Here is a 13,940-nt window from a genome sequence, read left to right on the forward strand (position 1 = left end):
CCACTCCTCACTGATGTATGCAAGAAATGGGGAGTAATACAGAAGATGACCACCAGCTACCATCCTCAGGCCAACTTCACAGAGCGGGTTAACCGCACTCTAAAAACTATGATGGCCTCCTTTGTGGGTAATCGCCATGAAGACTGGGATAAGTGGTTGTCAGAGTTCCGGTTTGCGATCAACAGCACCCAGCATGAAACAACAGGGCGAACTCCGGCTGAATTGGCCCTGGGAAGGCAACTGAAAGGCCCATTAGAAAGGCTAATTCATCAAACACCAGCACCTCATCCTCAACAGCAATCATATACTCTACTTGAACAACAACACCAGATGGCACAGGAGGTAAGGCAGAAAGTGGGAGTGGCCAGACAAAGACAAGCCAGATATTATAATGCCCACAGGAGACCAGCGCAATTTCTTGTGGGAGATCTGGTCTGGGTTAGGGCACACCCACAGTCCAAAGCCTCTGATAGGTTTTCATCCAAATTAGCACCAAAGTGGACAGGTCCAGCTAAGGTGATGAAAATTCTAGGTCCTGTTAATTATAGGCTACAATGGCAGAATAACCCTGACAGAGTAGACACAGTGCATGTGGGAAATCTCAAGCCTTATTTTGGAGTTGAGTCCCTCGTACCTCCGGCTGGGGGGGGGGATCTGTGACAGTGCCACATGAGAAGTCTTAAAATGGTTTAAATTAAAATCCTTGCAAGGTTAAACCTTCTTTGTGTGTGGTTACCGTATTAAATGAATGGAGTTTTTTTTATTCTGTATTAGCCATGTATTATACAGGGGCCCTAACTGAAACTGAACTAAGAGTTGCGTAGGCCCTTTAAGAGCTCTGCTGGAAAAGGAGGGTGATGTGTTTGGGGTGAGAGGAGCAGTACAACCCAAAGCCTACCACTCAACCTGGGAACTCATGAGCTCGGCCGAGGATCCATCTAAAAGGGCAAGACAAGCGCATGGAGGAACTAGAAGGTGGATTTCCTCTAACAGTCTTGGATGTAACTGGATGTCAGGCCTGCTCCACCGGTGAGATCTATCCTGGATTTTTTCTTTTTTCTTTAACTGCAATGCATTGCTAAGGACTTGTGGGATTTGGGATTTTTTGTGACTTTGAGTTTTGGACTTTCAGAGTTGATGGACACTGGGCACTTATTGTGTGTATATAGGGGTTGTATATGTGTTTGTGTTTGTTCCACTGATTTTTCCAATATAACTTCAACGGGTTTTTGTCTCTCCTGTTTGGGCTTATTTGCAATCTCCTCTACTCTTATACTTGGGGTGTATAGTCCTTGGACTTCAGTAACTGTTTTCTTGGTTGAGATTTACAAGGGGATTGTTACAAGAGGACCACCCCAGAGTAGGTATTGTTTGGGTGGTGGATCATTTTCAGCACTGCAGTGACACTGACGTGGTGGCATGTTAGTGTGGGTTGCGCTGGTATGAGTGGATCAGACACAGCAGTGCTGCTGGAGTTTTAAACACTGTGTCCACTCACTGTCTACTCTATTGGACACTCCTACCTTGTTGGCCAACCATGTAAATGTAAAGTCAGAGACAGTAGCTCATCTGTTGCTGAACAGTTTGTGTTGGTCATCCTCTAGTCCTTCATCAGTGGTCACAGGACGCTGCCCACAAGATGCTGTTGGCTAGATATTTTTGTTTGGTGGCCTATTTTCAGTCCAGCAGTGAGGTGTTTAAAAACTCCAGCAGCACTGCTGTGTCTGATCCACTCGTACCAGCGCAACACACATTAACACACCACCACCACGCCAGAGTCAGTACTGAGATTAATCCACCTCTCAAATAATACCTGCTCTGTGGTGGTCCTGTGGGGGTCTTGACCACTGAAGAATTGGGTAAATGGGAGCTAACAACAGATGAACTGGGCATCCCTACTGAAGACCCTTGGCAGACAAAAACAGGAAAAAAGCCCACTGATAGAAATGATTCAAGCCATTTTATTTTCCAGACTGCAAACAAAGCTAGAAGTATTTTTTTCCTGCAGGATTATTTCATATGGTTGAAAAGACAAACACAAATTGAGCAATGAACATAACAAAAAAGACAATTCTATGAATTAACATGACAAAGACTGTTGATCCTGATTTGAAATGTTGGTAATTCAGTAACTGGCTTAACTCATATCAAGCACTCTTGTTACTCGGGTGGTGAGGCTTCAAACTCACACTTTATAAACCCCTCATTGCTCAGTTTAGGCTCTGCTCCCTGACAGAGACTCAGGTGCTTAAGCAGGGTTTCCTTGTCAAACTTAAAGATCATACCCTGTGGGACATGGAATGCCACTGCCAAGTGGTTCCACGCGCAGAACCTCCGCTTCTTCTTAAGCACACGGCGCACCCGTATTTCTTGTCGTCGAACCAGCTGAAAGGCATGTGTTTTGCTCATGCCCTCTGGTCTCCACAATATTTTGTCATTCTGGAACTCGCACACACCATTGCGAGAGTCCTGCAGAATCTCTTGAACTCTCTTTTGGCGTCTGGACCATGGACCACTATAGAATGCATGACTTCCTGCTTGTAGATGACCGTCTCATAGATGCGTATCTGGGGTGTTTGCCCCATGCAGAACTGGGTGCTGTAGCTGGCCAGCAGTTCCCTTATGGAGAATGTGAAACTAAAGTTCCCCAGCCTAGAAGACTTCCTGAAGGCTGGTGAGGAGGTGAACTTGTGCAGGAAAGGTTTACAGTTATAATCTTTATCATCACCAAGGAAACGCCTCTCAGCATCTGCAATGTCACCTTCTGAAATGGCTAAGCTCCACCAGACCAGACTCTGGGTGGATCTGATGACATTTCCAGGTTTCTTAAATCCACCATCATTTAGGATGGCCTAGAAGCTGCTGAAGTTGGTATCATGCTGTAGATTGGACACGTAGAACTCAACCGGATGAGGGAATTTTGGGACAAATTGATATCTGTTTAGATACTTATTCTGGATCCTTTTTTGAAGTTGACCAAACTTCAGATGCTCCCTTTGGAAGGACATTTCGTTGTGCCCTCTTTCATTCTGATGCTGCATTCTGGTGTGGGCTGTCTTGAAACACCTACTGGTGAAAGAAGAAAATAATAATTCACAGACAAATAACTAAAGTTTACAGACAAATAACTAAGGACCCTTTTAACTAACGTTTTGTCCCTTTTTGGCTTTTTGCTATTTATAGTAATTTTTCATTTATGCTAATTTATGCTTGTCTTATCAGCCGGCGCTTGTTTCATTGGCACTGTTGTGGCTACTTCCTCTTTCTTGCAGGTTCTTCTGGGGACTTTTTGGTGGAAACTATGAAATGATTTACCAAAGCAAGGTTTCGTAACCAATATGCATGACGAATGTTCCACCAAAGCAAGGCGCCATAACCAATATGCATGACTAATGTTCCACCAAAGCAAGGCGCCATAACCAATATGCATGACTAATGTTCCACCAAAGCAAGGTCTAATAAACAAAATACATAAGAAAAGAATAAACAACTAAACATTTTTGTTGTATAGCTAAAAACAGTAGCAGCAGCCATTTTGAAGCCTAAATTTATGTGCACTTTTGTCCACTTTTTATGGATAACAATTTTGTAATTTTGTGTAATTATCTGTAAAATTGCAGACATAATTCAGGCTTCAAAATGACTGCTACTAACGTTTTAGCTGTGCAACATACTTTTAACCATTTTTACAGTCAACAAAATGTGGTTATTACACAGGGTCAGAAACCACATAAGCATGTCTATTTGAAATTACTACATGTTAGCTACATTAGTCCCATAGTCTCAGTGCAAAACTAGACATCAAACATGTCTTGGCTGATCACTGACATTTTGGGGCAAACTATGTATACAAGATTTTTTGCTGAACTATTTATTTCCTTAAGTACATCACACTACTTGGAAAAGCACTTCATTTTCATCAAACACCAGAAGAGTATTAGTAATGCACTAATGGCAAAATCACATTTGTGTTTGAAAAAAGGTTTTCCTTGGAATAATAAAAAAGGTCAACTTATGTTTAAAAAAATTATTTGCATGTTGTTCATGTGTTTTTTGCACCAAAAGTATTCTCACCAAGGCAAAGTGAGACAGAAATGGCAGATTTGTTTTTCTTAATCAAGGAATACACAGATACATACTCAATTTATAACGCAAAAACATTCCCTAGGCAACAAAAGAGACCATTTAAACATGTTTACAGGTTGCTTTTCTCAGTAAATTTATACACATTGGGAAAAAATAAGACCTAACTTATTAAATGTGCCATAACGTCTGTATATGCCATATTTCTGTTTCTGTTGTCTTTCACAATATAATAAATTCAGTAAATAATTTGAAGAAGTTTGTTCTCTATAGAGGATATGTTAACTTATTTTCACTGTGAAAATCAGCAAAATGTAATTTGACAAGGGGTGCCAAAACTTTTGCATATAGCTGTATATATACAATTGCATGTGTCAGTTTTGGCACACTTAGTTTATTTAGAAATTATACATTTCACTTTCCAAGTGAAAAGAAGTGAACACATATGTATGAAATATTTCTGCAAATTTTAATGGACAATCATTATTTATTTGCAGAAATTATCATAATGGAATAAAAAAAATTTAATACACCCTGGATGAAATCAGCCGTGTAGCCAGCTAACAGTTTTTCTATTCTTGATTTAGGTGGGGTAAGAGCAATTCCAAAACTTAAATCTTTAATTTCTTGAAGTAGTTAAAAGTTGATGTTGAGGAATGTTTTTGACTACTGCCCTGTAATTTACAACTTCTTCTCCTTATCCCCACATTTCTTGTGCCTCTGGTTGACACACAAGCCCATAAGCATAACAGATCCACCCCCATGCAAGGTTACATAATTCATTACGCTCTGGAGTTTTCTACACCTGATTTGGATTAAGCCCTAAAGAGTCAAATAGACCTTAGCTAAGACCTTAAAAAATTACCACTTGTGATGCAACTGAAAGGGCGACCAAACTTTTGGACACAGCACATTTTATGTTAGTTTTTTCCCCAATATTTAAAATTCAATACATGTGAATTCAGGCTTTGACTTATATATTGCTTTAATGAAATATATTTTAGCCAACGGGAAGTCTCATAATTTTTACACCAGCAAAACAACAGTTAAGCACTACCAAAGTCATTTTAGGAAAGTATGCTCACTCAGTGACCATCTTGACAGTTATTTCCTGTAATAATACAGGACCAGACTCCGTGAATGCGGAGAGACCTAAAATTCAAAACTAAAGGCCAAATTACCACTTTAAAATATATGAAGTCACTGGTAAACTCTGACAAGAATCTCATGAATAGTTTGTACTGTTTGGCTCAAATAACACACGTGAAATGTTTTTTCGGGTTGTTCTGGCTACTGCGCAGATCTTCATAACTAAGGGGGTCATTTCTCGCTTGTGGCTTCACCAGCAAGCCGATTTGGCTGTTTTTTTTCAAAGCTGGGACTTTCCCCATAAACACATGCCATATTGTGACATTGAGCGTTTGCGAACTGTTGAATTATTGAACTGTTGGCAATTGTTTTTTTCATTCTAAATGGTACCCATATGGAAAACTGTAGGTTTTCCGTTTCAGTCACTGCACTGCAACAGTGACATTCATCCCCTAGGAGAACCAGGGACAGACAGAAATCATAGACCAGTTTCAAATTATGTAGTAGACAGCTTTATTTTACCTCAAATGAGAGTTATGACTGCTTCTCTTACATTCTGTTCTAAGCGTGGAGGATATGTCACTGAGCAACATTAATTCTGAGCTGTAATTCTGTTCTGTTTGATTTAATGTGACGTCTGAAACCAGAAATGAAAACTTTGAGGCATGTAGAAACAAGGCCACAGTAAGAAAGAGATGACGGCTGTCTCTGTTCTAATATATGTACTTAATACAAACAAAACTATTCGATGCATATATATATATGTGCGTATATATATATATGTATATATATATATATATATATATATATATATATATATATATATATATATATATGTTTATTGTGGCTGGACCCCTTAACAATAACAGTAACAATCACATAGTATTTTGCCATTTTATTTACCGAATGACTAAGCAAAGTCTCAACTCCAGCTTTAAGGCCAGCTTAGGTGCTGAACTGATGAATAAAACAAACAAGTATTAGTCATCAGTGCCAAAACATCCAAACAAAGATTGGTCACTTTAAAATATGCCCCTCCTCCCACTTTTTTGCTGGCTCTGCCTCCATATCTGCATCAGATCCCATGTCTTATTTTCAGCCTTCAAAGAGCTCCAACAAAACACTGCTTTACATGACAATGTATGTCCTTTCTTTTTTATTCTGTTTCTTTAATTTTGTTATGTATTTCATGTGAGTCACTAGAATCACTTTGAATAAAGCAGATCAACACAGTGCACTTTGCAGTTTATCATGTATATTTCAGATGAGGCCCGACAATAAATCAGTGCCACATTCCATAGTAGATAATAAAGTGACACATATACTACCGTCACACAGGTCAGTCAACAATTACCCAATCCATCTTCAATCACTGGAGAGGGTCAGGAAACCAGCACTGTCCAGTAGACATTTTGTTATATAATGCACATATGGGTCATTCTACCATTGCAGTGATAAATGAGATATGCTGAAATCTAATTCGAGTGTAAAATGTAGTCTGTTATATAGAACATCAATAAAGTTGTAACACCACTGACCGTAACACCACTGACAAAATGACTCAAATCTGAGCTTTTCTAAAATGTAGTCTAACACCACCTTAGTTTTATTTCTTTAGGTTTAGTTTTATTTCTGCATTGTATATAGAAAATTACAAACTTAATTTTTAGTTATTTTACTTCAGTTTTAAAATCTTCCATTCATGAGTAGCACCACTGATGCAGTGATGGTGTCTTTCTTCAAAATATCCATCCAAGAAATAATGGATTATTTTCATGTTTCTGAAACACCACAGACAAAAAATCTAGAGACAAGATTTATTATCAAAATAAAATTATATCTATATATTTGAAATAATTTTAACATTTGAAAAACAATCATTTTAATGCATTTTACAAAAATAATACATCGGTGAAGTCACCAGATTGACATGCTGTTTTTTATGCTTAATGCAAATAAAATCACCAAAACAAAAGATTTACAAAGAATTATCATGGTTTTTGTTGGCTAAGTTAGGAATAGAACAAAGAATACACTCATTTTCATGGCTTAAAAACTGTGGGACGCATCTTTACAATAGCAATAATATCACATATGCCTCCATAGTCTCAATTCTAACTGCCATAGCGCTGACCCTATACTCTAATTATGTTTAGTACATTAAAACAAATTATTGAACATTCCATTTTGTCACCACCAATAGAAAGTGCCCCATAAATGATGATGTTCTATATATTTATCCTATTACTATCACAACTAATGACTGGGATTTAAATAGATCACATTCTATGAAAATGTCCATATGTCCAGTGCCGTATTTTGAGGTCAAAATCCTTTTTTACCATTTAAACTGCAATAAGGTATACATAACTATTAAATATATGATACAACTGATGTAAAATAACACAATGCCAAATAAATATTATAAAATAGTTAATGAAAGTAGAGGTCATCGGGAGTCCTGTCAATGGTGTTATTCTGAAATAAAAATCACACCGATGATATTACTTGACTCCCTTTTACCTGCTTCTTGAAGATCTATGAAGAAAGGCATACGGTAAGTCCACTGTCTCTTTTCAGTATTTTAAATTTTTCTCATGTATCTCATGATTTGATATGAGGCTTTTAGTTGGACTTACTGGTATGATCACTTTATTTTTAGTGAGTTATGAAAAAAAGAACATAAATGAATTAAATTACATAATTTAGTGAGTAGGCCTATATCATGATTGACAACATGTGGTTTGATGACCTTTGGCAGTTTAACATAAAACGCTTTTTCCAAAAACGCGTGTTACCTTCCCTCTACTTATTTATCATGATAAAGAAAAGTTATAATAATCTTAATAACTTTTTTCAAATATTTTCATAGTTATAGCAAATACATGATTGCGCAACTTTCAAACTTTTAACAAACCTGAATAAAATAAATAAATATAATAATAATAATTAAAAAAAAATAATAATATGTTGATTTGTCGCGTTATCATTATTCTTCTGTAACTCTGAGTACATGAAAGCCTTTAATATTGCCAAAGGAGTAGGTAACACCAGTGACGAGAAGCGGGACATGCGACCTTTAAATAAACGCACAAAAAGGGTAAAAAATCATTAAGCTCTCATTTTTGTGTATTTATACAGCCGATGAGTTTGTAATAACGTGGTCCGAGTTAGAAAAAGAAATACACTTTCACAGTCATCTTGCTACTTCAAAAGTGGACATTTCTGTAGAATGACCCAATTCTTGTAAATATCTAAGGTCTGAAAACTACATTTTTTTAATAGTTATTTTTTATTGTGGGACTGCAGTTCAAACTATTTCAGTCCGTATGAGCTTTTTAAATATTCATTTAGTTGGTTTTACATCTCTCTTCCCAGAATCTTGGTTTCTTTTTTAATTTGATTATTTTGTCGTTTTTGCCGAAAGGAAAGTGAAAATGAATTTACTCATCACTCATAGGGCGCCTTTTCCTGTCTCGAGCACGCGCGTGAGAGGGACGTTGGCGCGAGCCAAGTTTGAATCTCCTCGTGAGGTAAAACGGACTCAACGGCTCGCTCGGTGGGGGAACTTGGAAACTTCACGAAGAAAAGCGTCTTTAAACTCTGTTTTACTGAAGAGGAGCAGTTTTATTTACGCAGTAACGACAAAGAGTTGCCATGGCATCCACCGCGCTAGCGGAAGACCTGTCCTGTCCTGTGAGCTACGACATCTTCAGGAGTCCCGTAGTTCTCTCATGTAGCCACAGCTTCTGTAAAACCTGCCTGGAGATGTGCTGGAGGACGAAGGAAGGTAGAGACTGTCCTCTGTGCAGGAAGAGATCCTCCGAGCCTCTTTGTAACCTCGTTTTGAAGAACCTCTGTGAGTCTTTCTCAAAAGAGAGCGAGAACGGAGTTACAGCAGAGTCCACACAGCTGTAGTTCACACAGGGAGCAGCTCCAACTCTTCTGCATGTATGAGGAGCAGCTTGCGTGTGTAATTTGCCAGACTTCTAGAAAACACAGGAACCACAGCTTCGTTCCAGCTGATGAAGCAGCTCATGATACGAGGGTAAGCAAGAACACTAAGCTATGCATCGTGAATAATTTGTCATTTGCACTGTTGTTCTAAGACAAGGAAGACAGATATTTCATGTAAGTAATGATATCTTATGACCACAGAACCAGTGATAATCTGAATGAATGTACAAAAGTTGTATTCCCTTGGTTTCCTGTGTTTGGCATTTCCTGAGGGGGCCTCTTCAGTTTTATCAATTATACATTGGATTGATATGTAAAGAGACCATGTCTTGCATTATGAGGGGCTGGCAAAGTCCAACAGGCTGCAGAATAAAAAATGGGCTGCAAACACATCAAACACTTTAATCAAAAAGACAGCATAGGCTCTGCATTTTACAAATGCTTGGCAAAATAATCAAACACCTTGCAAATTTGTTTGCACTCTGAAAACTCTCTCATCAAAAGGACTATACCAGTGTTACATTTTACAGACACTCTGGAAGTACGGAAAACACATCACGGCTGTCGGAAAAAAAAAAACTTGCATCTCCAAAATTAGAACTTTACAGGAGAAGGAAAAAACATACTTTACGTTTAATGTAAGTCAATAAGAACCAGAAAAAAATTTGGGCCATTTCTTTTGGTTTATTCATCATAAAATGTGAACACTATGTAAGGGGCATCAGGTATTTTCATATTATGTTGAAAACTGAAAAATGGAGATACAAGGTTTTGTTCCGACAGCAGCGACATGTAACTTCAGAAACACTGCACAGTCAGTCACAGCACATGAAATCATTCAAACTTTTCAATTCTATGCAGCATGAACATTCACTGATAAAAGTAAGTTAACTTTTATTTTAGCAGATAACTAATATCACAGTATCATAGTGAGAATTAGCTGTAGAGTGTAACTGTAATATTTTAAATAGCAGCACTAGATATGACTGATAACTAGTATACAGCGTTGCTGTCAGAACAAAACCTCATATTTCCAAAAAAACTTTACAGAAGGAAAAATCATTCTTAACATTAAATAGAATTTAATGTAACAACTTTTTTTCTCAAGAAATTTCAGAGAATTTCTGTAGGTCCATTAATCATGAAATTCTAGTTTGTTGTAAAGGGCAGCTTCAATTTTCAATTTTTGTAAAATTTTCAATTTAAATTTTTTGTAGAAAAGTACACAGCAACAAAAATTGAGATACAAAGTTTTGTTCCGACAGCAGCGATAGGTATTCAGTTTAGTTCAGTTCAGTTCAGAGTACTTTATTAATCCCAAAAAGGGCAATTCATTTGCAGCTTTCCCATCCATACGCAAAAATATACATATATACATATACATACATACAAAAAAACCCCAAAAAACGCTATGATGTCAGATAGCTAACCAGCCAGCCAAGTTAACTGTAAACTTACTGGAATGTGAGTCTCTTTCATTTCATTTTCTATGTTTTGATTGGTCACCATATTCCTTATAACATGAATTTGTGATGCAGCTGTATGCTGATTTTTTTGTGATATCACAAAAAAAAAAATTCAGAATGTTTTTACAGTTCCTGGATATGGACTGTATGAACTGAGGAGTGAATAGTACATTTTAAAACCTTAACAATGTTTACATACTACATGTGTAATGTTTGTTTTAAAAAGTAATATTGAATAAGATGTAATATCACCAGTCTGCATGTCAAATTTTAGCATAAATCAGCCAATTATGTAAGTTTTCTACTAAAATAAAAGCAAAGGGGAGGACATCTGGCAAAACTTCAGTGAACTTTTGATTAAGGCAGTTTTTTTTAAATTAAATAATTCCCTTATAAATAAATCCTTTAAAATCCCAGGCTTATTATGCACTAAGGCTTATTATTCAGTAACTACACAGTCTACAAAGCAAACTAGCTGAGCTATTCTTAGGTTATAGAAGTGTGTAGTAAAACTTTGGGCCTGCTGGTGGCCATTTCAGAGGTTAATCAGTGGACGTTTGACAATGATATGTAGGCAGCTTCCCTCAAGAGAATGCGTATTTTAAATTGTACTACTGGTCTTTTATTACAGTCTGACAGTCTGATAGACATACCCATTTGTATCTTTTGTACTTTTGTATTTTTGTTCAAATAGTGTCTTTATAGTTTATATTATAAAGTCTTTGGAAAGGCTTCCTAGTTTAGTCCTAATAAAGCATGTTGGAATCTCCCTTACAGGTTGATCCCAAGGCTGCATTGAAGATCCTGAAGGAGAAGTTGCAGGACTTTAAGCAAGCTAAAGAAACCTGTGATCAAGAAATTCAGCACATTATAGTAAAGATCACATACCTTTCTAATCATCACACATTAAACATTCTGCTTAATTTTACTAATTGTGTTTTTGTTTTTTTGTTTGTTTGCATGTTTTTTATACTCCAGACGCAGGCCAAACATGCTGAGAAACAGATTAAGAAACACTGTGAAACCCTTCACCAGTTCCTACGGAATGAAGAAGCAACCAGGATAGCTATATCTCCATGACATAATTTCTGTGATTTTCTATGTGATTTAAATATTTTGATTAGTTAATTGGGGGTACATTTTTCTCTTTCTCTCCCTGATCTATCTTTAGAATATCAAAGCTACAATGAAAATGTACCTGAGCTGTCAGTGCTGCTGGAGTTTTTAAACACTGTGTCCACTCACTGTCCACTATATTAGACACTCCTACCTTGTCAGTCAACCTTGTAGATGTAAAGTCAGAGAAAATAGCTCATCTGCTGCACAGTTTGTGTTGGTCATCCTCTAGTGCTTTATCAGTGGTCACAGATGATGTTGGCTGGATATTTTTGGTTGGTGGACTATTCTCAGTCCAGCAGTGACACTGAGGTGTTTAAAAACTCCAGCAGCACTGCTGTGTCTGATCCACTCACACCAGTGCAACACACATTAACACACCACCACCACACCAGAGTCAGTACTGAGATTAATCCACCTCTCAAATAATACCTGCTCTGTGGTGGTCCTGTGGGGGTCTTGACCACTGAAGAATTGGGTAAATGGGAGCTAACAACAGATGAACTGCATTGGGCATCCCTACTGAAGACCCTTGGCAGACAAAAACAGGAAAAAAGCCCACTGATAGAAATGGTTCAAGCCATTTTATTTTCCAGACTGCAAACAAAGCTAGAAGTATTTTTTTCCTGCAGGATTATTTCATATGGTTGAAAAGACAAACACAAATTGAGCAATGAACATAACAAAAAAGACAATTCTATGAATTAACATGACAAAGACTGTTGATCCTGATTTGAAATGTTGGTAATTCAGTAACTGGCTTAACTCATATCAAGCACTCTTGTTACTCGGGTGGTGAGGCTTCAAACTCACACTTTATAAACCCCTCATTGCTCAGTTTAGGCTCTGCTCCCTGACAGAAAGTCAGGTACTTAAGCAGGGTTTCCTGGTCAAACTTGAAGATCATACCCTGTGGGACATGGAACGCCACAGCCAAGTGGTTCCACGCGCAGAACCTCCGCTTCTTCTTAAGCACACGGCGCACCCGTATTTCTTGTCGTCGAACCAGCCGAAAGGCATGTGTTTTGCTCATGCCCTCTGGTCTCCACAATATTTTGTCATTCTGGAACTCGCACACACCATTGCGAGAGTCCTGCAGAATCTCTTGAACTCTCTTTTGGCGTCTGGACCATGGACCACTATAGAATGCATGACTTCCTGCTTGTAGATGACCGTCTCATAGATGCGTCATCTGGGGTGTTTGCCCCATGCAGAACTGGGTGCTGTAGCTGGCCAGCAGTTCACTTATGGAGAATGTGAAACTAAGATTCCCCAGCCTAGAGGACTTCCTGAAGGCTGGTGAGGAGGTAAACTTGTGTAGGAAAGGTTTACAGTTATAATCTTTATCATCACCAAGGAAACGCCTCTCAGCATCTGCAATGTCACGCCAATCAGATCAGACATAACATTATGACCACCTCCTTGTTTCTACGCTCATTGTCCATTTTGTCAGCTCCACTTACTATATAGGTGCACTTTGTAGTTCTACAATTACAGACTGTAGTTCATCTGTGGTGGATCATTCTCAGCACTGCAGTAACACTGACGTGTTAGTGTGTCCTGTGCTGGTATGAGTGGATCAGACACAGCAGTGCTACTGGAGTTTTTAAACACCTCACTAGAGGATGATTAGCTCATACCGCTTGTACTTGCTGTACAAGAGATGAGCTATCATCTCTGGCTTTACATCTACAGGGTGGACCAACAACGCAGGTGCGTCTAATAGAGTGGACAGTGAGTGGACACAGTGTTTAAAAACTCCAGCAGCACTACTGTGTCTGAGGCACTCATACCACCACAACACACACTAACACACCACCACCACGTCAGTGTTACTGCAGTGCTGAGAATGATCCACCACCCAAATAGTACCTGCTCTGTGAGGGTCCATGGGGCCCTGACTACTGAAGAACAGGGTAAAAGGGGGCTAACAAAGTATGCAGAGAAACAGATGGAATTGTTGAACTACAAAGTGCACCTATATAGTAAGTGGAGCTGATAAAATGGACAGTGAGTGTAGAAACAAGGACATGGTCATAATGTTATGCCTGATTGGTGTATATTGTGAAAAAATCTTTAAGTACTGTGATGTTAGCCAAGCACTGCATAAAGTCACATAGATTTTACAGGTGGACTTCTGTTTGAAATCTGTTTGGAAGGGAATCTGTGATGTCTGCTGTAGAAACGGCAAATGTAGCAAATACACCTCATCTGAGTCACTGCCTTTGT

At 38.2% G+C, this 13,940-nt stretch overlaps 1 protein-coding gene across 1 annotated transcript; it reads left to right on the forward strand.

The window, feature by feature from the left end:
• The first annotated feature begins 8,666 nt into the window (after positions 1–8,666).
• On the forward strand, positions 8,667–11,774 carry LOC118798840 (E3 ubiquitin-protein ligase TRIM7-like). The gene is made up of 3 exons (XM_036558418.1): positions 8,667–9,220; positions 11,373–11,468; positions 11,574–11,774. The coding sequence occupies exons 1-3, from the start codon at positions 9,122–9,124 to the stop codon at positions 11,673–11,675; spliced, it is 297 nt and encodes a 98-aa protein (XP_036414311.1). The 5' UTR covers positions 8,667–9,121; the 3' UTR covers positions 11,676–11,774.
• Positions 11,775–13,940: the final 2,166 nt, after the last annotated feature.

Source organism: Colossoma macropomum, unplaced genomic scaffold (assembly GCF_904425465.1).
Source record: "Colossoma macropomum unplaced genomic scaffold, Colossoma_macropomum, whole genome shotgun sequence".
NCBI lineage: Eukaryota > Metazoa > Chordata > Actinopteri > Characiformes > Serrasalmidae > Colossoma > Colossoma macropomum.

Excerpts from the sequence above, each read along its gene's own strand:
- LOC118798840 (XM_036558418.1), top strand. The coding sequence starts at position 9,122 with ATGTATGAGGAGCAGCTTGCGTGTGTAATTTGCCAGACTTCTAGAAAA. Across the intron at positions 9,221-11,372 it reads AAGCAGCTCATGATACGAGG|GTTGATCCCAAGGCTGCATT; the intron begins GTAAGCAAGAAC and ends TCTCCCTTACAG. Across the intron at positions 11,469-11,573 it reads AAGAAATTCAGCACATTATA|ACGCAGGCCAAACATGCTGA; the intron begins GTAAAGATCACA and ends TTTATACTCCAG.